This window comes from Diceros bicornis, chromosome 2, assembly GCF_020826845.1.
Source record: "Diceros bicornis minor isolate mBicDic1 chromosome 2, mDicBic1.mat.cur, whole genome shotgun sequence".
Lineage (NCBI taxonomy): Eukaryota > Metazoa > Chordata > Mammalia > Perissodactyla > Rhinocerotidae > Diceros > Diceros bicornis.
In genome coordinates, this window is record NC_080741.1 from 11,214,600 (window position 1) to 11,238,439 (window position 23,840).

Consider the following 23,840-nt stretch of genomic DNA (forward strand, 5'->3'; position numbering starts at 1 on the left):
AAGGCAAATTAGGTGGAAAGTTTACATAATCAAGCCTTGTTTTGCTATTCTAATTAAGTTTCATTTGTGTTTCTTGGTTGTTGTCATTCATTCTTTAGGCATATTAAGACAGAAAAAACACAGCATGAACAATGCAAAAAATAAATATCAACTCAGAAAGAACAAATGGTACTAATAAAAAGAACATTCAGAATGAATATATTTAAAGAGTAGAGAAAAGTACTAAATACAGTACCTACATTAGGAGGGGTCAAATCTGCATTTCACGAAGCAAAACAGGAAAGTATTATAAATTATGAGACAGATAACAGCCCACACACAACAAGTAATGAATATTGTAAATTTTTACATGTACACTAAAGACATTCATAAAAGAACAATACTGGAGTCAAACTGCAGCTTTCAAAGGAGGAAAAAAGCTACAAATAATTATTTTTTCCAATAGATAATTCATTGTCCATATTGGTGGTGGAGCTACGTTATGTGGCTACTTAAGAAAATATTTTAAATGTATGGTAGTTTTCACTAACCTCTTATGAAGAAACGAGACAAGTAAATTTACCCCAGCATTCTCTTTTAACCAAAACAAATAACCACTTTCTTTAATTTGAACATTTGAATGAATGCACATGCCGACACACAGTAAATTGCATCTCCCACCACAATGCCCTACCTCTGACAGTGAAGGAGGACAATACACAAGAAGGTACACACAGTGAATCAATCAAAGGCAGAAAGAACATACCTTCCAATAAATTTATATCGATGTCACTATTATCAGGCTTGTGTAGGCCTGGGTATGTGTTAAACAGATTAGCTACAAAAGCTAAATTGAGTTTAGGATTGCCTGAAACCACGTCTGCAGGAGTAACAAACTGTCTGCAGCCCAGTTTATCTGCTTCTCGAAGCATGAATTCAGCACGCTTTGAGTCATTTCTCTCCTAAACAATGAAATAAAAACGGTCAAGATTAAACTTTCGATTGGCATACATTTTTATTGATATGCATATTTATAAGCAATTACTTTTCTGGAAATAAATCAAATAGTAGTTCAAAATAAGGTCAGAATGTGCAAGAATTCCAAATCAACTTCCTCATTTTTTAAAAATTCTATGAGAACAAGTTTCTGAGTTTTCTCGCTGGGATCAGAGTAATATTTCACCCTTATTGCTGAAATACTCAACAAAACTCTCAAATATTGTATCAGTAAGCTCCTACTGGTCAAATTATAGGTAACTTGGTGAAGGCCATACATTAGAGTGCCTTCTGGCTAAGAGGCTGAGTTGTTTCACCCATTCTACCCTGAATGATATTTCCACCAGACTCTTTTCTCAATGAAAAACGAGTTGGGATACACATAAAAAAATATTAAAATCAGAAGGAACAGCACTTTTCACAACTGCAAAACCCTGGAAACAAACCAAATGTTTATCAACAGGAGAGTAGATGAATAAACTGTGTTATATTCACACAATGACATACAACAATATGAGTGACTCTTAGCAATATAATATATTCAAAATAAGTACTAGAAATTTAAGTATGACACGATAAACTTCATATGAAGTTAAAAAAGTAAAATTAAAAATTTAATTTTCTAAGGAATATATTTGGTTGAAAGAAAACTATACACAAAGAAAATCAGGGGCCAGCCCAGTGGCATAATGGTTAAGTTTGCACACTCTGCTTCGGCAGCCAAGGGTTCGCAGGTTCAAATCCCGCACACAGACTGACACACTGCTCATCAAGCCATGCTGTGGCAGTGTCCCACATACAACATAGAGGAAGATGGGCATAGATGTTAGCTCAGAGCCAATCTTCCTCAGCAAAAAAGGAAGATTGGCAACAGATGATAGCTCAGGGCCAATCTTCCTCACCAAAAAAAAAAAAGAGAGAGAAGCAAAGAACAATGAACATAAGACTCAAGATAGTTATTATCACATGAAGGTCAGGCAGAGAGACGAGATGAGAAAGAACTGCACAGTAAATTAATGCCAAGGTCTGAGCTTGATTGAGGGATTGAGGGTTCATACAGGCTTGTGACAATTTCAAAACAAACAAAGAAATGACTCCAAACAAAAATAAATAAAAAGAGGGAGATGCATGGACCCACAATGAGAGTTTATCATGACCAAGGACTACGACCTATCTAATTCTGTGCGCCAGAATTGCAAAGAAGTAAAAATGTAAATGAGGGGCCGTCCCCGTGGCCGAGTGGTTGAAGTTCCGCACGGTCCACTTCAGCAGCCTGAGTTCACTAGTTTGGATCCCGGGCATGGACCTACACCACTCACCAGCCATGCTGTGACAGCATCCCACGTACAAAAAATAGAGAAAGATTGGCACAGATGTTAGCTCAGGGCTAATCTTCCTCAAGCCAAAAAAAAAAAAAGAGGAAGATTTGCAACAGATGTGAGTGCAGGGCAAATCTTCCTCAGCAAATAAAAAACAAAAGTAAATGAAATCAGAGAAAGCGATTGACTCAATGCTATTAAACAACAATAAAAAGTTCCTAAGGTAGACATCAACAAATCACAATATGTGGCCCTTATTTAAATCTTAATTCAAATAAACTATAAAAAGAAAATTTGACATTTATAAGGCAATTGGAAATGCCAACATTGACTAGATATTTTGATGATATTATGGATTACTGTTAATTTTTTTAGGTATGATAAGGTATTATGGTTATATTTTAAAAGTGTCTTTATCTTTTAGAAATACATATTGAAGTATCTATCAATGAAATGATATGATGTCTAGGATTTCCTTCAAAACAATATGGGAGAGAAGGGAAATAGGTAGGCAATAAACGAAAAAAGATTGACCGTGAGTTGATAACTGTTGAACTTGGGGGATGAACACATGGTAGTTCAGTATACTCAGTCTGTTCACTTTTGCATATGTTTGAAATTTTCCATAAGTTTTTTTAAGTTCCTAATTTTCTGACTCAAAATAATTTGCAAATTTTGCATAGTTTAGCAATACTAAATTTCTTACGTTTCATTATAATAATGTGAAATATAATAAATTAGTAACGACTCAAGTTGTCTTTAAAACTAAATATTATGGATATTGCACTTTAAGTACTTAACATATTTTCATAAACTATAATCTGACCAGACTTTAATGTTGAGCTAGAATCATCCCTGGTATTTACAACTGGTGTTAAAAGAATGGGCTTCCTAGGAAATGTGTTAGATGGGTCAGGACCTGTATCAGTCCTTCCTACACCATAAATACTCAGAATTGCCATCTTTTATTTTGCGTATTTCCGAATGTAAGTTGGAAGAACTGATAATCAATTGCTTGGCCATCTAATAACAGCTTGTTGTTCCCTTTCCTAGTATACAGTGACAGTCACAAAAGCACTCTGGCGAGTTCCAGTTATGTTGCACCAGGGAAAAGTGGATGTAGAGTTCATTCCACATATACTCAAGGTCAGATCTCTGCAATTCCCTTTCTTCAGTCATGACAGCCAGATGGCTTAGCATGGAGATTTGGAGCCAAGGGCACGAAGAAACTTCTGAAGAGCAAAGTCCAAGCTTTAATGAAGGGCTGAGGACTCCACCAGGGATGCTGCCCATAGAGAACTGCACTCTAAATGTGACTGTACTCACTTGTCAAATTCAGAGAGAAGGAAAGTAGAAGACTAGTTACCAGGAGCCTGGGGGAAAGGAGACCGGGGAGTTATTGTTCAATGGATACAGATTTCACTATGGGATGATGAAAAAGTTCTAGAGATGGACAGTGGTGATGGTTGCAAACAATGCAAATGTACTTAATGCCACTGAACTGTACGCTTAAAAATGGTTAAAATGGCAAATTTTACATTATGTATACATATATTTTTTTAAGATTTTATTTATTTTATTTTTCTCCCCCCAAAGCCCCAGTAGATAGTTGTATGTCATAGCTGCACATCCTTCTAGTTGCTGTATGTGGGACTCGGCCTCAGCGTGGCCGGAGAAGCGGTGCCTCGGTGCGCGCCCGGGATCCGAACCCGGACCGCCAGCAGCGGAGTGCGCGCAAGTACTTTAACCACTAAGCCACGGGGCCGGCCCTACATTATGTATATTTTAAAAAACAAAAAATTTTTTTAATTAAAAACTGTACTCACATTAAATCCTGAAAGGTCAATGGCAATGGCGGGTTCACCATCCCGGTCACCTTTAGGTGCAATCTGATTAAGCAGATGAAAATATGCTCTTGAATCCTTCAAGGAAAGAAATGAAATAGAATTTTAAAAATGAATAAAATCATCATTGGATTTAGGAAAGAAGTGCTCCAACTGAAGAAACGCCTTCATCTCAAAGAATGGAGTAATAACTTAGTAACTTTATTTATTACTTGTAGCTTCCTGAATGCACTATGCTGTTTCACACTTCAGAGCTTCTAGCAACACTGTTCCCTACACCAGAATACCTTTCCTCACCTTTTTCATTTGTTTACACTCCCAAGCATCAGCATCAATTAATATTAGGGTCAAGTATCATCTTTTGGAAGCCTACTCTGGTTTCTCTAGATGAATTAAGGGCCCTCCTCTACATTGCACAGCACCCCATGCCCACCTCTATAAATAAGCCGTGACCACATTGTATTAAATCATCCAACGAAGTCTTCTCCAAAGATGGCTATCATAATTCTGCCCTGTACATACATGAGCTCCTCCCATCAAAAGGCAGAATCTATTTTCCCTCCTCTTTAACTTAGACTGGCCTTGTGACTTGCTCTGACCAACAGAACGTAGTGAAAGTGATGTCCTGGAGCTTCCAAGCGCAAGCCTGAAGAGCTTCTGCTCCTTCCCTCTTGAAGTTAGTCTCCACGTCACAAGTCCCACTATCCGAGATATCCAACATGACGCTATGAGGAAGCTCCAGCTCACCATGTGGAAAGGCCTCACAGAGAAGCAGTGAGGCACTAGACACGTGAGGGGTGCCCTTGAGCACCCCTTCCAGACCAGCCCAATTGACAGCTGAATGCAAATGAGTTAGTGACCCAAACCAAAACTACCTGAAGCAAAACCACTCAGCCAAGCTGCATTAAGCCACAGAATCATGAGAAACAATAAATCATCATTTTAAGCTATTAAGTTTTGAGTGGCTTGTTATATAGCAATAGATAACTAAAATACCATCTACCAGATGTTTATCTCCTGTATAACTGGTAAGCTTCTCAAGAGCTGGGTCTCTGCATCCCCCATGTCTGGCATAATGCCCCACAGGAGGGGTTTAACAAATATCTGATGAACCGAATTTTAAAATAAGAGAGCCCTTCAAAATAAAAATTTAAATTGAGTATATATATTTCCTCTCCTCTGGAGAGGAAAGCAGAGAAATACAATGTCACTTCAAAGAGAGATTGTCATTTAGGCCATCGTGACAAAAACATAACCTGACTGAAAGTGTTAATATATCTAAAGAGAAAATACGAATTAATGCCAACACTGATTAGTCTGGGGGAAAAAGAAAACATTGAGAAGAAGTCATAGGGACCCAAGGTGGCAATGTCTGTCTAGGCAGCGACCATGGGAGAGTTATTGTTAGGCAGACTGAATGTTATGGTTTCCTTGACAAGGCTCTCCCAGTAGGGAGCAAGTGTTTCAAGTTACTTTGGTGGAGAGACGTACCTGAAGACCTCCTTTTGTCTACTGATTCCCTTTGCCCTCAGATAACTTGGCTTCCTGTTAGCTTCTTAGTGGCAAAGTGGGAGTAACAATGTTGAACTGGTCAGGCCCACAAGGACCTCTAGTCCAGCAAACAGATGTGTTTCTCAGTTCAAATTAACAGACTGATATCCTCATTATAATTCAGTCTATCTGTGGCATATAAAATGGGAAAGAATGCTTTAATCTGCTAATGCTAGTATCTCCGCCCTCTCACAGCCAGTTGTATTTCTTATTAAAGGCCAATAAACCAGCTTTTTTTTTTAAATAAAAGATTTTGTGACTATAATTGGGGGATCCACCTCGGAAAGAGAAATGCAAAATTTCATTCTCTTGTGTCCTTGTGAATTAAACTTCAATTCAAATTTAAACTTGAACCTCTTTTGTTTTTTACATTCTACATCCATATTTTATGTGACAAATTTGAATATTAAAATATGAACCTTAATGTCTTGGCTGAAGTTGCTGATGGTAGGCCATCCGGCATTGGTCAGATGGTAGTTCACCCACTGCAGCAGTAATTCCTCTGGAGAAAGCTTCATCAGTCCTTCGAGGTCCTCACCTTCTTTTAGCAATGCAATCAGAGCTGAGAGGAAAACATTTTTGAAACATAAATTCTTTCGATCATAAGTATGTATCAATGAAATGTAAATATTTTTGATGATCTTACCTTCATTCCTGGAAATCTCAATATCAGCAAAAAGACCAACTTTGATGATCTGCCAGAGAAGTCCCAAGACCAAGTGAGGTTTTCCTTCTTTGAGATCCTGTGCACCAATGTTGACCACTGTACAACCAATGGCTGAGGCCGAATTCAGGGCCAGGTTTAAATTTTCCTGAATTGCCACAAAGAAAAATCCATCAGGAAGTACTTTCTAAAGTCTTATCAACAAGTTGTAAAGGTAAATAAAAAACAATGAATTGTGAAATTTCAGATTTTTAAACATAAGTAACATTTATACAAGCAAAATATCACTACTCAAAAAAAAGAATCCCACATTTTAACTATCACCTCTACACGCCAATGACTCTCAAATCCATATCTTCTCCAGCCCAACTTCCTCCCAGCCCCACTCTAAGCTCTACACCGATATCCTCACGTGGTAATGTCCACCCAGATGTTCACAAGTACCTCACACCCATGTCCAAAACGGAAGCAATGTTTTTGTCACGCTTCGCTGGTCCTCCTCTAATCCCATTAGAATTGGCTTTTCCTTATTTATTTCCTGTCGTGGTCAATAGGACCAACCTTCATTCTTGCCTTCTTTCTTCCTAAGTTAGAAGTCTGAGCAGAATCCTTGTTCTTCCTTGCCTCCCACATCTAGTCACCAATTTCTGTCGATTCCACCTTCTAAATACCTCCGGAAACTGTCAGTGCCTTTCTTTGAGTTTTTTAATTCCTTGCTAACACCTCTCTTCAGACTTACTCTACAATGCATCTTCCACAATACTCTGCTATCACTGATTTTAGTAAAATGTAAACCTGATGGTGATCCCTAGCTTTAAAGCCTTTCAAATGTTCTCTGTCACTCCCACTATGTCCTCTTACTCACTCTGTGCCAGCTATACAGAGCCTATGAACCGGCTATTCCCTCTGCTGCTACACACTTTCCCCAAATACCCACAATTCCTTTAAGACTGCCCCAATGCACCTGATCTGTGAAGCCTTCTCTGATTATCCTACACAAAATGGCAAGCATCACCACAACGTCTGCTGGCCCTCATTAGTCCTATTTTACTCCTTATCATTCTCTGACATATACGTACATGTTTATTATTAAATCTCCCCCAATTAGACTATGAGCTCGATGACAACAGAGGTTTTTGATACGTTCATGGCTGTTTCCCCAGGACTTAGCAGATGGTATATGCTCAATAAATATTTATTGAATAAACGATGAATGGGTGAGAGTTTGTGAAGGCATGGAGAGAACGCAGAGGGTCAAGTCCAAATCCTTAGTATGGCAATCAAAAACCTTTAGGATTTGACTCTGGTCTCATCTCTCAACACTTCACATATACAGTCTATGCTTCAGCCAAGGTAGAAGGGCCTTTACATATGCTTTTCCCTTGGCCTATAATGTTCCTCTTCCTCTAAGTCATATGCTCATCCCTTCTATGAAGATTTTCCTGAATCATCTCCCCCCCACCACAAAATTAGTCACTCTCTCCCCTATACTTTCATAGTGCTTTGCATACACACGAAAGGAAAAAGGAAAGAGGGAAATTATTAACATTATATTTAGGTAATATTACATTATATAAATATTATATTTTCATGACATTCTTATAGATATTTCAGTACTATCAGTTTATTAGTGTTGGGCTAATGATTTTTTTATTTCTATAAAGCCCCTACTTGGAAGCACTTCTTTAAAATATGATGTGCAATTAGGTTTTAACTCCAGAGAATTTTAACTCTTAAAATTTTAACTCTTAACTCTTAAAATTCAGAAGTTTTAACTCTTAAAATGGAAGCAGTTCATTAAAGGCTTTTGGGCATCGAAGGACAATATCAACAAAAGGATAAGGCGCCCACTGAATGGGAGAAAATATTTGCAAACCATATCTCCAATAAGGGATCGATATCTAGAGTATATAAAGAACTCCTACAACTCAACAACAAAAAACCAAATGACCTGATTAAAAGATGGGCAAAGGACATGGATAGACATTTCTCCAAAGAAGATATACAAGTGGACAATAAGCACATGAAAAGATGCTCAACATGACTAATCATTAGAGAAATGTCCATTAAACCAATAATGAGAAACCACTTCACACCCATTAGGATGTCTATTACTAAAAAAAAAATAAGGGGGCCAGCCCGGTGGTATAGTGGTTAGGTTCACGTGCTCCACTTCAGCAGCCCAGGGTTCGCAGGTCCAGATCCCAGGCACAGACCTATGCACCGCTTATCAAGCCATGCTGTGGCAGGCGTCCCACATATAAAGTAGAGGAAAATGGGCATGGATGTTAGCCCAGGCCAATCTTCCTCAGCAAAAAAGAGGAGGATTGGCAACAGACATTAGCTCAGGGCTAATCTTCTTCACCAAAAAATAAAAACAAAAAAATAAGTGTTTGAGAGGATGTGGAGAAACTAGAACCCTTGTGCATTGCTAGTGGGAATTTAAAATGGTACAGTTTTTGTGGAAAAAGACATGGCAATTCTGCAAAAAATTAAACATAGAATTACCATATAATCCCACAATTCCACTTGTGGGTATACACCCAAAAGAAGTGCAAGCTGGGACTGAAACAGATATTTGTGCACCCATGTTCATAGCAGCATTATTCACAACAGCCAAAAAGTAGAAACAACCCAAGCGTCCATCCACAGATGAATGGATAAACAAAATGTGGCATAGACATACAACAGAATATTACTCAGCCTTAAAAAGTAAGGGAATTCTGACAAATGCTACAACATGATGAACCTTTAAGACATTATGGGGCCGGCCCCGTGGCTTAGCGGTTAAGTGCTCGCGCTCCGCTGCTGGCAGCCCGGGTTCGGATCCCAGGCGTGCACCAACGCACTGCTTCTCTGGCCATGCTGAGGCCGCGGCCCACATATAGCAACTAGAAGGATGTGCAGCTATGACATGCAACTATCTACTGGGGCTTTGGGGGGACAAATAAATAAATAAAATTGTAAAAAAAAAAAAAAAAGACATTATGCTAAGGAAAATAAGCCAGTCACAAAAAAAACCAATATTGTATGATTCCGCTTAATTGAGGTATCTAGAGTAGCCAAATTCGTAGAATGATGACAGCCAGGGGATGGCTGGGAGAAGGAAATGAGGAGTTAGTGTTTAATGGGTATAGAGTTTCAGTTCAAGAAGACGAGAACAGTTCTGGAGATGAATGGTGTTGATGAATGCACAGCATTGTGAATGTATTTAATGCCACAGAACTGTACACTTAAAAATGATTAAAATGGTAAATTTTATTTTATATATATTTTACCACAACAAAAAAAAACCCAACCAGCTTGAAGGGGCTCTCTACGGCCAAAGCTGGGACAATTTGAGCACCAAAATAATTAAGCATAGCAATGACTTAAGCCACAGAAAAGACAGGAATTCTTGAGTCCATATCAATAACAGTGAGAGACAGAGAGGGGGAGTGGGGAGAAGGAGAAGGTAAGGCGTCTCTTAGTTACAGCAGAATGCCAAGTAAATGACTGGTACACGTGGAGGGAGTGCTAGAGTTGACAAAAACATTTTTCAACCATCACAGTAAAGACTAAATTAGGAAAGAATTATAAATGCATACTAAATCTAGGGAGAAATTCTGTTAAAGAGCAGGATATTTGCATAGTTTTCAAGTGTCTCCCCACAAACTGTTTATTAGTTGTGAGGGAGAAAAAGAAAACAGTAATCATACAGTAGAAACACTGGGTAACATTTTGACCTGATAATAAAAATTAACATCAACTATGATGGACAAATAGGTATCTTGCGCCTCTAAGTATACAAATCTATGAACTTGATAACTGTGGTAATAGAATATCCCTGTTCTTGGTAAATATATGCTAAGGAATTCATGGGTAAAGGGTCATGAGGGCAGTAACTTATCCTCAAATGGTTCAGAAAAAAATGTGTACACACAATGGGCGCAAGAGAGAACGTGTGTGCATCCACGTAAATGTTAAAGCAAATGGAATAAAACTATTAACAATAGTTGAATCAAGGAAAAGGGTATATGAGTATTTTTATACAGTTTTTAGTTTTGCAACTTTTTGTAAGTTTGAAATTATTTTCAAATAAACCTAAAAAAAGGGTAACTCTCACTCTAAAATGTTTTTTTTACCCAAACATGCCATTAATTTTAATCTACTGGCTTAGCTGAAGGCAAAATTTATTTAATAATATCAACTTGTCCTTCAGTTGTCATCTATTAATGCCGTATCAGTGACCAGAAATACAAATATAAAGAAAAAGAACTACAACCAAAAAAAAAACAGTTTGGGACAACATAAGGCAGTAAATTGGAAAAGACACTGAATTAGAAAAATTTAGGGTTATCTTAGCTTTTAGCTTTTTTGTATTCCTTCTTCAAATTTCTTCCCTAGAAATAAATGCATAGTACGTACAGAGGATTTTTTTTCCATCATCTTTTGGAAAAACACAGGGGCCTGTTTACTGCTGGGCCTTGTTTTTGTGGCCATTTAATGGTGATAAATAATCTACAGAGTCAGACTTTTAAATCACCAAAAATAAGAAGCAGTAGTTTTAAGAGCCAGGGGATTTGTTGTTAATTGTGTTTGATTTGCTTTTGGGAAAAGGCAGAGATTGTCTCTTCCTCTTTTAATTCTATGTTATAAAGGGATTAGTCAACGTTTGGGTGGGGCCCCTGCTCCCACAGTTTGTTTAAAATTTTAGGTTTTATGTTTACTAGTCAGAAGCTATACAAAGGTTGACGAAGCACAGTGAATATTTCAGTGGCTTCCTCTTGCAGCACGCTGAAGCAATTTACCTTGCTGGGCTCCAAGTAAATGGCTGTATCTCTTGGGGATCAGTCTGGGATAATTAAAGTAAGCATTTGGAAATAAGTTATTTTTGTAGTGGTATTAAGCAATATTCATTTAAATATAGTTTTTCCAAAGAAGGCAGAACTAAATAACCTTTCTATATCTTTATAACCTCACAATTCATTACAAATAAACATGACAAACATGAAATTATCAGTATATTTCAAATATTTTATGGAAATCATAGAAGATTTTTAATACCTTCAGATGCGTTTGTTACCTTAAATTAAATCAATATAACTTTCAAGGGGCAGCCTCGGTCAATTTAGGCCTGACCAGTAATATTTTTCTAACTTCTCTTCCAAGAGCATAAAGGATGCTCTTGTTCCAATTGTGATTCCCCAGAATGCATCAGCAAGGGAAAGAACTAGACTGAAAATTATTCCAGTAACAGAATTCATCTCACAATGACCCATTTCATACGCATTGACATCATGGTACTGTGGCCAAAAGAAGTATATAAATTCATTGTAATAACTAGTGAGAACCAAAACCTTCTACCACTACCCTGAGCCTGGACACTGACAAGGAAACCACACCTTACTACCTACATTAACATGACTGTGCTATTCCTCTGTCTTCACTGGCATGACTTAGTTTCCTCTGTCTTCATTAGCATGACTTTATTCTTCTAGGAGAAGAAGGCAAAAGGTATGATTGTTCATTGCAGGCACTGCTTGAAAGACCCATGAACTCTTCAGTAGAAAACATCAATGGACAGTTTATAGGCTAAGATTCTATGACTCCCTCACCTTGAAATCCTCGTCTTGCTATTTCCACCAATCCTGATTGTTGTATCATGATCCTTACCCAATCCTAATCAGTCTTCCCTCTCCCTCACACTGAAAGACCCACCTTAAACCACAATTCCAAATCTCAAATTCTGACTTCACCTTCCCAGCTCCAAGACACTGCCAGGGCTTTGCAGGTGGTGTTTTCTCTTACTGCAGTAAGCAGTAAGACTCAGCTTTGTCTTATCAGCAGGTCGTGTTTGTGATATATGGAGAAGCATCCTTTGACAATCATTTTATTAAAAATGTTGGCTTTAGGGCCGGCCCCATGGCTTAGTGGTTAAGCGCACGCATTCTGCTACTGGCAGCCCGGGTTCGGATCCCGGGTGCGCACGGACGCACCACTTCTCCGGCCATGCTGAGGCCGCGTCCCACATACAGCAACTAGAAGGATATGCAACTATGACATACAACTATTTACTTGGGCTTTGGGGGAAAAAAAAAGGAGGAGGATTGGCAATAGATGTTAGCTCAGAGCTGGTCTTTCTCAGCAAAAAGAGGAGGATTAGCACAGATGTTAGCTCAGCGCTGATATTCCTCACAAAAATAAAAAATAAAATAAAATAAAAATGTTGGCTTTACAAGTCTAGCAAATGACTTATAAGAAACTAGCTAAAAAAATAGATTGAAAGTAAGAGGCTGAAATGTGCCTCTTCAAACAAATGGTAGTTTCTGATTGGTAAATACATTTTTGCCCTACTAGTAAGTAGGGAAAAGGATGACACCTAATGTCTAAAGTCAATGCTAAACATCTTAAGAACACGAAGTAACAGAAGAACCCCACAAAGAGGTTGTTCTCCAAGTCTTAAGAGAGCCAACTGCCCTGAGTGCTCAACCTTCCTTCTGAAGACCTGTGTTGGTGGCGACAGACAAGGACAACGGGAACCTCCAACAACTGGGACAGGAGAGAGGTGTTGTTCCTCCTTGTGTTTCAGTGTCCTAATCTGTAAAACACATCTTACCTTACAGAAATATTAGCAAAAGACACAAGCAAACAGGGCAGTTTATCCTGGATTAGCCATCTATTCTCTCATCTTTTTTTGTGCGTCAATGAACCGTCTGTGCCTAAGATAAAGCCCACTTTATCAGGCAGAAAAATTTATACTGCTGTTGTAGACGGCTTCTCATGTCCCTTCTATTCTGATTAACTATCCAATTCTTTACTAATAGTCTCAAATAGGTGCTGCAAGTTTTCTTTCTTTTAATTCATACCACTTTGCAAATTTTCATTTCCCTTAAAGTTTCGATTCCAGATGAGTTCACGTTTGTTAATGATTTTTAGAGGGCTGTTCTATATACTTATTGGGTCAGGAAGAATAAAGGCATGCTTTGCTATTCAGATTTCATCCTTATTTTACATATCATCACTTTTACTCCATTTGGAATATCCAAATGAGATTTATATTTTCCTTACTTAAACTGTAATTGTACGTACGGTGAAATTAAGGTCATATATATGTGTGCACATTTATACATACGGAAGTATAAAGTACATACATATATATTTTGTATGTGTGTGAGTATATTAATTGCACAAGATTTTTTACATGTTATAATGAGCAGATTCAATTTCCTATACCCTATATACCCAATTTCCTATATACAGGAAACTCTTGTGTTAGTTTCCTGACTTTTAGTTCCCTAAATCACTACCACCTGTTTTTCAGAGTCTTATTCATATAATTAATTTTTCTTTCAATAATAATAAACAAGCGAGATAATGCAGCTCAGTAACACACTGGGTAGAAGAGGAGAGATGAAAAAGTCTCCAAGATCCTAATATATGAAACATAAATGAGTCCTGCTCTTAACTACTTGATCTACCCCTTTCCCTTGCTTTCAGTTATTGTATGTCATTTTCATCCTTTCATATTTCTCTTCTTTCCATCATCATGATACTTCACAAACCTATCATCATGAGGTGAAAAACTATATTATCACAATCTTTACAATCTGTTACAAATGAATTAGGCTTCTTTGGGATGAAGTTTCATGGGAAACTGTTAGTTTTCTAGTAGATCTATTTCCAGACTTCTAAAATTACTGAACAAGACAGATTTAATATCCACAGTAACACTCTGCCCCTTCCCAGAGGACTGTCTTTTCTCATTCCACATTAGTACACTCTTTCAAGCATTCTAGAGACCTAGGCTATTACCCTCTACTCATACTGGAAGAACACTACCTCTAAAAATAGAACTGTAAAAGACGTAGCCCCTCAGATCCATCATATAGCTACTGCAAAATAGTTACAGAATATTTTTTCTTTATTTTCTTTAATGCACTGCATAGAAGTCTTAAAACTAAAATCAAACGATAAGTTTATATAACAGTAAGAAATGCTTTATTTCAGATTCAGTGCCATAAAAACGCATTGTGTAACACATGTATTCTAAAAACAAAATGTATATAAATATTTTCAACAATCACAGATATTAGATGAAGCATCCTGACACAAGATGTAAAAGAATATAAAATTCCGGAAATTGCAATCAGAAATGGGCTTCTTCAAGAAGGTAGTTTCTGCTAGGGATATGCAACATTATTGGCTTATTGGAAAGTGGGGGACAAGAAAGTCAAGTTAGTCAACATCTAATCCTATACTTCTTAAGGATAACGGGAAATGGGATACCCTTCGAACAGCCCAAGACTAGCCATGTACCACTGCCCTAAGAGTGTAGCTTCCTTACAGAAGAGACTTAACAACTTGAGCAAAATCAAGGATTGTACTTGCCGATAGAAATGAAGGAAACAGCTTAGCAGTAGTTCACTTTTAGTAGCTACAGTTGTGACTAGCACATTAACCAGCTGTTATTACTACCACCACATGAGAGTGGCAGGCTAGCACAGTGATTAAAAGGATGGGCTCTGGAGGTGGACCACTGGGATCATGTCCTGGCTCTGCCACTGAGTAACCTCCCAGTGCCCCAGTTTCCTCGTCTGTAAAATCATAGTATCTTCCTTATTTTAAGGCTTCTTGGAGGAGTCAAAGGGATAATTTATGTAGTGTGTTTAGAACAGTGACTGGTACCTAGTAAGTCCTTAGTAAATATTGATATCCACTCACTGATCTAGAAATTTTGAGAGAAAAAGTGTGGTGACTATAAATTCCTGGACTTGAACAAGATCTGAATGGAGAAGCTAACTTCAGAAAAATATAGTACAAAAAATAGCTCACAATTCTGTGAAATGGTAAGACGTGGTAAAGTTACACAGTACTCTTATTTCAACCAACCAACAAGAACACTGGCATCAAGCAAATATTCATTAATAAAAATAACTCAATAATTACAATAATATAACCTGAATACTACTATCTTAAGTAAAGAAGTTCATCCAGAGTGCTTTGAATCTTAATTTCATTCATTACAAAATGCAGCTGAATTTTCATTTCATAAAAATCTAGTTTTTATAGGAAACTGAAATTATGTTAAATCAAAGATTTTGCCTGGGCCTAAACATCCGTTAATAAAGGCCTTACACTTTACAGCACAGTAACACGATTACTAGCAAAGGGCAAATATACTCACTGAAATAGTGAAAGGGGTGAGCTTTTTCTTATTAATGGCTCTTTCATCAATTGTATCTGGTTCAGATAAGTTGATCATTTTGCTAAAGAGAAAATGGAAATAATTTAGCTTAAGACTTCCCAAAATGTTTTTAGTTTATTTCTGCAAGTACATAAAATAGTTAAATTTTGAAAAGCAATGACAATCCATTTCTTTAAAATATTATACTTTAATCCATGTCAAGGACTTAATTTTTTAAATCTAAGAAATAGTCCCTAACCTAAAACAAATTCATCACTCACTGCAATAGTAATCTTAGCATTTCCTCCTAATTTTTTTAAACAGTTCTGCATTTTCTTTACGAGAGTTTTGTCTTTATTTCATTTAATGATCATCAACATCCATCAGCCTGAAACACGAAGAAAGAAATTCTCAGGAAGCCAAGTTTCATAAATTAGTATCAACATTGTTAAAATTACTGCTTTTGCAGAAAGATAAAGAGACAGAAACTTGGTCTTTTTTTTTTTTTTTTGTGAGGAAGATCAGCCCTGCGCTAACATCCATGCTAATCTTCCTCTTTTATTGCTGAGGAAGACCGGCTCTGAGCTAACATCTATTGCCAATCCTCCTCATTTTTTTCCTCAAAGCCCCAGTAGACAGCTGTATGTCATAGTTGCACATCCTTCTAGTTGCTGTATGTGGGACACGGCCTCAGCATGGCCAGAGAAGCGGTGCGTCAGTGCGCGCCCAGGATCCGAACCCAGGCCGCCAGTAGTGGAGCTTGCGCACTTAACCACTAAGCCACAGGGCCAGCCCATCGGTCTTTCTAAAATTTCAATAATTCCAACATTTTAAAAGAAAGTAATATAAATGTTGTCTCTGTAGTTTAGAATATATTTTATATTTTAAAATAAAGATAGGAAAATACCCATTCAATTCATAATAGGAATTTCCTCTGAAGGTCAGAGGAAGAGATCAGAATTGTAGGTGGAGGTCAAGGTATATTTTATAAGTAATGTCCTACAAATTAATAACCTATACTTGTGAGTAGGTTTTTTCTCTTTTTAAGTAAAAATACAGAAAAAGGACGGAAAGAAATGTGCCAGAATGTTAATAATAGCTAATTATGGGTGATAAGAATATTTGTGATGGTTATTTTCTTCTTTGTAAGTTTTCTGTATTTCTATAAACTTAAAAAAAAAAAAAAAAGACACCTGCCTTATACAAAGAAGTCTGCTGGGACTATAGCGCACACAACAAAGACATGCCCTGAGAGAGTCTACAATCTAGTGACAGAAACAGGCTGCAAAGAGCCAAGGATACGACAAGGCTGAACTAAAACATTAATTTCATTTAAGCACATATGAGGTATATATTTCTTTTATATTTCCTCATGTTCCTGTCCTAGTCAATAATCAATACTCTCCTATTGAGAAGTGAAAAAAGAAACCCAGTGAACATTTTAAAATATATCAGAGGAATAACTCAACAGTTTCCCAGCATTATTCAGGAAATAGATGAAAAAGGCACCAGAAAAATAAGAGCTGCATTTGAAGGAAAATTTTGGAAAACATATAGCACTTAATTTTCTATGCAATATAAATTCTTCAAGACCTACGTAGCTACTTGTTAACTAATTCCAAAAGACAACGGATTCACTGAACTATCATTTTCACTGAATGCTCCTCAGTGGAGACAGTAAGAACATGGCTCCCTTCATCCAATGCTCAGCTCACCACAGAAGGATGCCATCTGCAAGCGACTTGAAAAGACTGCCATCATCGGGATCCATGGGGATGAGATGCTTGCAGTCAGGGTCGTTCTCCAGGGCTTTGTTTATCCAGTTAACAAAAGCCACTTTTTCTTCCTCTGAAAACAGAAAATCTTAGTCGGCAAACCTCATTTCACGAAATTAACTGCACTACGAAAACGTACTTGTTAATTTTTGTTCAAAGATGATAAATGCTAACCATTAAGACTCTACTAAAACACTAAAGGGTTTAAGAGGGCTAAAGCATTTAAGGGGAGAGGGAAATTCATTCCACTTTTTCATCTGATGTATTAGGGGAGAGTACGGTATATAGCTGAACTGAGCATAATAAATATTCAGTGTGATTCTAAAAGTCTTTCCAAATATATATTGCTTCTGAAAGCTAATGAATCAGAAGCCAACCATCAGAAGTCAGATTACACTCACACACGCGCATATGCCAGGGGACAAAAATACAAGAAACAGCCACAGCAATAAATTCCACCACCACCACCCTCGCAAAATTTACAGAGTTATGATTTGGGGCTTAAAACAGAAATACTGATTTTAATCAAGAGTTATTCAAATGAATAAAATAGTTCCATTTTTGTGGAATCTACTATGGGAAAACTGACACAAATCTGGACACCAGTACAACTCTCAGCCATCTGCATCCTCAACCTCTCAACACACGGCTTCTAGTGTGGGTACACTGATCTTTAGGCAGAAAATGCTGTCAGGCTACGCAGTGGGGAAAATAGGAAGGAACTTAAAGGAAAAATGTTCTACTGCTTTATTATTATTCTGTAAATATAAATATCATTTCACAATATAAACTCTCAAAGAAAATAATTCCCATTTCCATCACAGGGCAGCATAGAGTGAACTGTCCTTCCCCATTATTGCCCCAGTGCCTAGAATTAGGTAATTTTCGTAAGGGCATATTTGGCAGTTATCCTGAAAATTTAATCCATCACACACACACACAATCAATAAAGACACAAACATTTAGTAATATTTCTCTTTTGTATATATCATAATCTGTCTTTTTACCTTCTTGCCTCACCATACATACCTCCTCAGGGACTTAGAATCTAGGAATTTAAAGATCACTCAGCTACTGTACCTCCCATCGAGGAATTTTTAGTGTAATAATAAAATAGATATACAAAGAAATGCAACATAAGGGAAATAAACACACTACAAGAGAGATATAAGCAATGTTTCAAAGAATTTAAAGAAAAATAATCACTTCTGGTTGAGGTGATCAAGAAAAGGCTTATGGAGAAGGTATTATTTGAAAGACAGATTTTTAATAGGTGAAGACAGGCAGGGAAAGGGAGGATGTTCCGGGTATAGGAACCAGGAATGAGATACCACTTCATAACCACTAGGATAGCTGTAATAAACAAAATGGATAATAACAAGTGTTGATGAAAATGTGAAAAAATTGGAACTTTTGTACATTGTTCATGGGAATGTAAAATGGTACAGCCACTTTGGAAAACAGTTTGGCAGTTTTTTAAAATGTTAAACATCGAGTTACCAAATGACCCAGAAATTCCATTCCTCAGTATATACCTAAGAGAATTCAAAGCATTAAGTCCACACAAAAATGCGGACATGAATGTTCATACAGCATTATTCATAACAGCCAGAAGTGGAAACAACTCAAATGTCTATCAATTGATGAAAGGATAAACAAAATGTGATGTTAATCCATAGAACAGAATATTATTCAGCAATAAAAAGGAATGAAGTACAATATACGCCACAACATGAGTGATCCTTGAAAACGTTATGCCAATGAAGAAGCCTGTCAAGTGAAAGGCCACCAATGTATGATTCCATTTATATGCAATTTCCAGAACAGGCAAATCTATAGAAATGGAAAGTAGATTAATGATTGCCCAAGGCTGGGAGAAGGGGGAAATGGGGAGTCATTGCTAATGAGCATGGAGTTTCTCTTTGGGGTAATGAAAGTGTTCTAAAATTAGATAGTGGAGATGACTGTACAACTCTATGATTATACTAAAAATCACTGAATTGTACATTTTAAAGAAAAGGGTGAATTTCATGGTATCTCAATTATATCTCAATAAAGCTTTTCTTTTTTTAAAAGCCATTAAAGGTTCTATTTCTTGTTCTGGATAATAGTTACATGGGTGCATTCATCTGTGAAAAACTCATCAAGCCATATACTTAAGAATAGTGCACTTTACTATGTACATCTTACCCCTCAATTAACAAGTAAAAAAAAAGTCTATGGTAACAGACATCAGAAAAGTGGTTACCTCTGGAGAGGAACAGTTACTGTTAGAGGCAGGAGGGAGCTACTCAGGGTGATAGAAATGTTATATCTTGATCTGGTTGGCAACTACACGGATGTAGCTACAGGATGTATACACACGTAAAAATCTATTGAACTGTATACTTAAGATTACAGCACTTTGCTAAATGCACATTTTACCTCAATAAAAAGTTTTAAAAAAATGAAGAAGCCATTTCATCAGAATGGACAGGCAGAAATGGAGTTAAGGAGTGAATATTTTTCAAAAAATAGAAGTAGCAGTTATGGACCACTGCCTTTACCACCACACTTCCCGGAGGGAAAAGATGAGAAAAAATATTCAATGGGTAGGAGAAGTGTGAGTATATTGTTAGAGGAAAATCCAGTTAGAAAGGAAGAGAATCAAGAAGATAGATTCAGATCTCAAAGGAAGAAAGAGGGAAAAAAGTTACGAGTTTTTGCAAAAATTTAAAAAGCATAGTTCTAACTGTGTTATTATGAACAAAGGGAACTTGGCCAAAGGTTCTTCGACATCTCAACCCTGAGAAGCTAGCTTAACATGGGGCAAGACAACTCAAGAGTTAACATGAGTCTGGATTTCCTACTGGGCGACAATCCAGTGATTGTATCAGATCAAGCAAATCAGGTGCTGTGCTCTCTAGTCACCTGGTTACTTGACAAAAGATGAATCAGGAATCTCAGCTCCCAGAAAACGGAAGGGAAAAGTCCTTGGAATAAACCCCTCCACCATTCCTAGATCAGGTCTACAAGTAAACACACATCACCAGTCAGGATGAAAAAGCCTGTCCTAGGGCATGATGACACACATTCAATGCTGAAATATAAATGACTTCTATTTTGTTGTTTCTAATCTCCTTGTTGCACACTGTCCTGACATATAGTAGAAACCTGTTGATTTCAATGATTCTACGATTTATCATTCTGACATCTCTGAAATTGAGATGCATTTCAAATTTGATGGCATGTTATAATTTAGTCTGATAAAACAATGATGTGAATTACAATGAATAGTATCTTTGATGTGATGAAATACAGGACTTGTTGAATGAATCAGTGACTGAAAGCTTATATTTGGAGTGGGAGGTTACCTGAATAAGAATGTTGTGTGCCCTCACTGGAGATGGACGAAGTTCCTCCAATAGCAGTAATCCCTTCCCTCTTGTTAATTATTTTTCGGAAAGTTTTGCTGATGTCTTTGCTTTTTAACTCTTGCATTAGCTGGAATGGGATATAAGCAAAATTGAGTCTTGATCAGATAATCATAAAAAACCTTGCAACAAGAAGGACAGTTATTTAGACTTCTTTATTTGGAATGACATCAAAATAAATACTAATCAGGGGTTCTCACACTTATTGCTTGTGTGCATAGATAACTCTCATCATTTTGCCAATAATCCAAAAGGGACAAATGTTTCCACTCCAACCACTAAAATAAAATTTGTTATAATTAAGCTTAAATTGAACACATTGAAATTATTCTTCTAGACTTACCATGATCTTTTGACTGAAAACTTAAAGAATAACTAGTTACATGAAAGAGATTTTTAAAAACCTTAATGAAGGTATTTTCCTGTCTGAACATCTCAAATAGTATACACGCTAAAGTAAATAAGTCAGCTCTTATAAGAAATAACATGGGCTTAGAGAAACGCCCTCTCCCAATCACTCTGTCACTGGACTCTAGAGACTGGCTGGACTGAATCCCATCAGTTCTCCACAGAGCAGCCTGATCATGTCACTTCACGCTCTATTCCTCCCACTTTATTGGCTTCGTATCGCTCTTAGGATAAAACAAAAATCCTACGAGACCCTGCATGACTCGACCCCAACTTACTTCTCTAGCTGCATTCCGTACCCTCACCATCTCGTCTCCAGCCACAGCGACCTTCTTGTCAAGCACTCGAGAGTATCTAGCATCCCTAAAGCCACAGAGCCTCCACACATGCTCTCACCTCTGCCTGCCTCGGATACTATTAGTTTCCCCCACCCCAGCCCCTTTAATCTGTTCAACATCTTTCTTCAGATCGCAGCTCAGTCTTCACAGCTTTCGGGCCACCTTGCCTGAGTCCCAGGGTTCTCCAGCCTCCCCATCAAGTTCAATTCCTTCTACTACAAACTCTCAAGGGATCTATACTGCTCTGTCATAGCAATTACCATGTTGTTATCTTTTATCCATTTGTGTGATTCTGTCTTCCCCACCACATGTAAAGCAGGGGCTACATCTCTTTTTGTTCATCACATATTCACAGTGGGTGGCACAGTTCCAGGCAAGAAAGGAGCTCAAATATTTGCTTAATGAATAAAGAATGCAAAACCAGACAATTTACATTTGATAAATATTGATTCAATTACATTAATGGTTATACTTTCATATGAAAAATACAGTCATGGTGGTGTTGAGAGGAGGAAATAACAGCCCTTGCTCAACTGCCAGCTGGCAATGGCAACTTAGCCAAGTCATCTCTCTTGGACTGAGAGGTTTGAAACACATGACATTCAAGAGTCCGTTCAACAATCTATTTTTCTTTTATTGGTTGAGTCATATATTATTTTTCATTTTGTTTAGTTCCCTGAGCCTTGAGGTAGTTTAATAGTGAAATGGTGCTACCAGAGCTGGCATCAAAAATCACCTGGTGCCATTTGCCGAAACTGAAGATAAAACTTATCAAAAGGAAATAACCAGTTTCTAAGAGGTATATCTTCCATACCTTAGCTATTTCACTTATAACAAATACTCCACTTCTCAAGGCCAACCACTAAGATATTAAAATATTCTGCACACAGAGATAGTCAATAAGCACCGAACTCAACTATAGTTTTATTAGGAAATGAACTACTATTGTTTAAACTTGACTTCCATTCCAACAATTTGAGAATTTTTTCGTTTCATGAATTATTTGTGGAAATTGTCGTTGTTGTTATCATCATCATCATCATTTTACAGCAGTGCTTTTTCTGGTCTCTGCAGCCAGATTTAACCAAACAGAGCAATGACATTACTAAAATTCTGCTGAAGCAAAACAATCAGTAGTCAGGAGAGGATTAAATTACTTACTGACACGAACTCTTCAAAACTGATTTTGCCATCTTTGTTGCTGTCAGCAACTGCTAGAATTTTCTCCACAATCTCGCGCACCTTGTAGCCAGGCAGAGGAAGGTTTGCTTCCTTAAACAGGTCCTGAAGTTCATAGTCACTGACATACCCACTATTGTCAATATCTGTAAAGACAGATTATGAGCTGTCAAATATCATTTGTACTCTTTGTTGGAGATGTGCACTCAGAAGGCCTTTTGGGAGATTCCCAGGAAGGCGAAATCTTTCAGGTTTGTTTCACAAGTGCCAATAACCTCTACTCCTGCACCTGAACTCTACAAGGTATGCGATACAATTTATCAAAAAATTCATATTTAATGGACTTTAACCTGATAGTTTTAGGGCTACCATACGTATTTTTGGTCCATAGTACGGACATTGTTCTGAGAGATGAAAAACTCAGGTTTAGCACGTGACTAAGTTTCAAAGAGCTAAGCAAGGGGAAGTCTCAGATATCTAGAAGAAATATAGCAGCAATGGTCATGGGGGAACACCCACCCAGACTTTAATTTCTTCACGTAATTTACAAAATGGATATGCTGGTCTCACATTCCGTATAAAATATCTGCATCACGTCATACACACATAAGGCATTTCTGTTCTACATTTCACTTGGTGGCAGTTCTGTTTCATCTGTCAATAATTCATTGCTTCTTCATTATGTATTTATGATACCATTATGTAGGCTGAATCATGTTTGATGTCATTTTGAGATTAAGTGTTCAAGAAATAATTTCACACCTATATTTGAACTTGTGGAAATAGGTTTCCAGGTGTTTTCACCTCATCACTGAGTTGCCTGCCCTTCCCTGGGTTTTCCCTAGAGGGTGGATATCGATTCTTGACACTGAACAAAGGCGACACCAAATACTTCTGCCCAGAGTTGGCAGCAGAGCTTTGGGTTGTTTGGTTAGTTGCCTAGATCCACCCTGTATAGGCTCTTTGCTCATCTGGTAACAGCTGCTTTGTTTCCTATATTTCCTTTTCACTACAAATGAATTAATGATTAAGAAAGAAACTTATCTTTTGAACTCTCATACACAAGTTTTAAAATTAATACTGTTCAGAACAATGGAAAATTTCTAAACTAGAATCTACCAATAACGAAAATATCGCTACAATCTCAAAAATCAGCTAGGAAGCTAAATGGCTTGACATTGCAGTAATCAAATCGCTTCCTTTGAATT

General features: G+C 37.3%; 1 protein-coding gene across 2 annotated transcripts in view; it reads right to left on the bottom strand.

Annotated features, from left to right (window-relative positions):
* The window catches only part of PLS1 (plastin 1), a 113,273-nt gene that overhangs the window by 23,891 nt on the left and 65,542 nt on the right, over window positions 1-23,840 (bottom strand). For both annotated transcript variants that reach the window (XM_058551699.1, XM_058551689.1), the window contains 8 exons: window positions 22,615-22,778; window positions 20,648-20,777; window positions 17,235-17,367; window positions 15,520-15,601; window positions 6,336-6,501; window positions 6,109-6,251; window positions 4,121-4,216; window positions 746-941 (listed from right to left, as the gene is read on the bottom strand). In XM_058551699.1, the coding sequence (XP_058407682.1) occupies window positions 746-941; window positions 4,121-4,216; window positions 6,109-6,251; window positions 6,336-6,501; window positions 15,520-15,601; window positions 17,235-17,367; window positions 20,648-20,777; window positions 22,615-22,778 (1,110 nt within the window). The remainder of the gene's footprint in view (window positions 1-745; window positions 942-4,120; window positions 4,217-6,108; window positions 6,252-6,335; window positions 6,502-15,519; window positions 15,602-17,234; window positions 17,368-20,647; window positions 20,778-22,614; window positions 22,779-23,840) is intronic.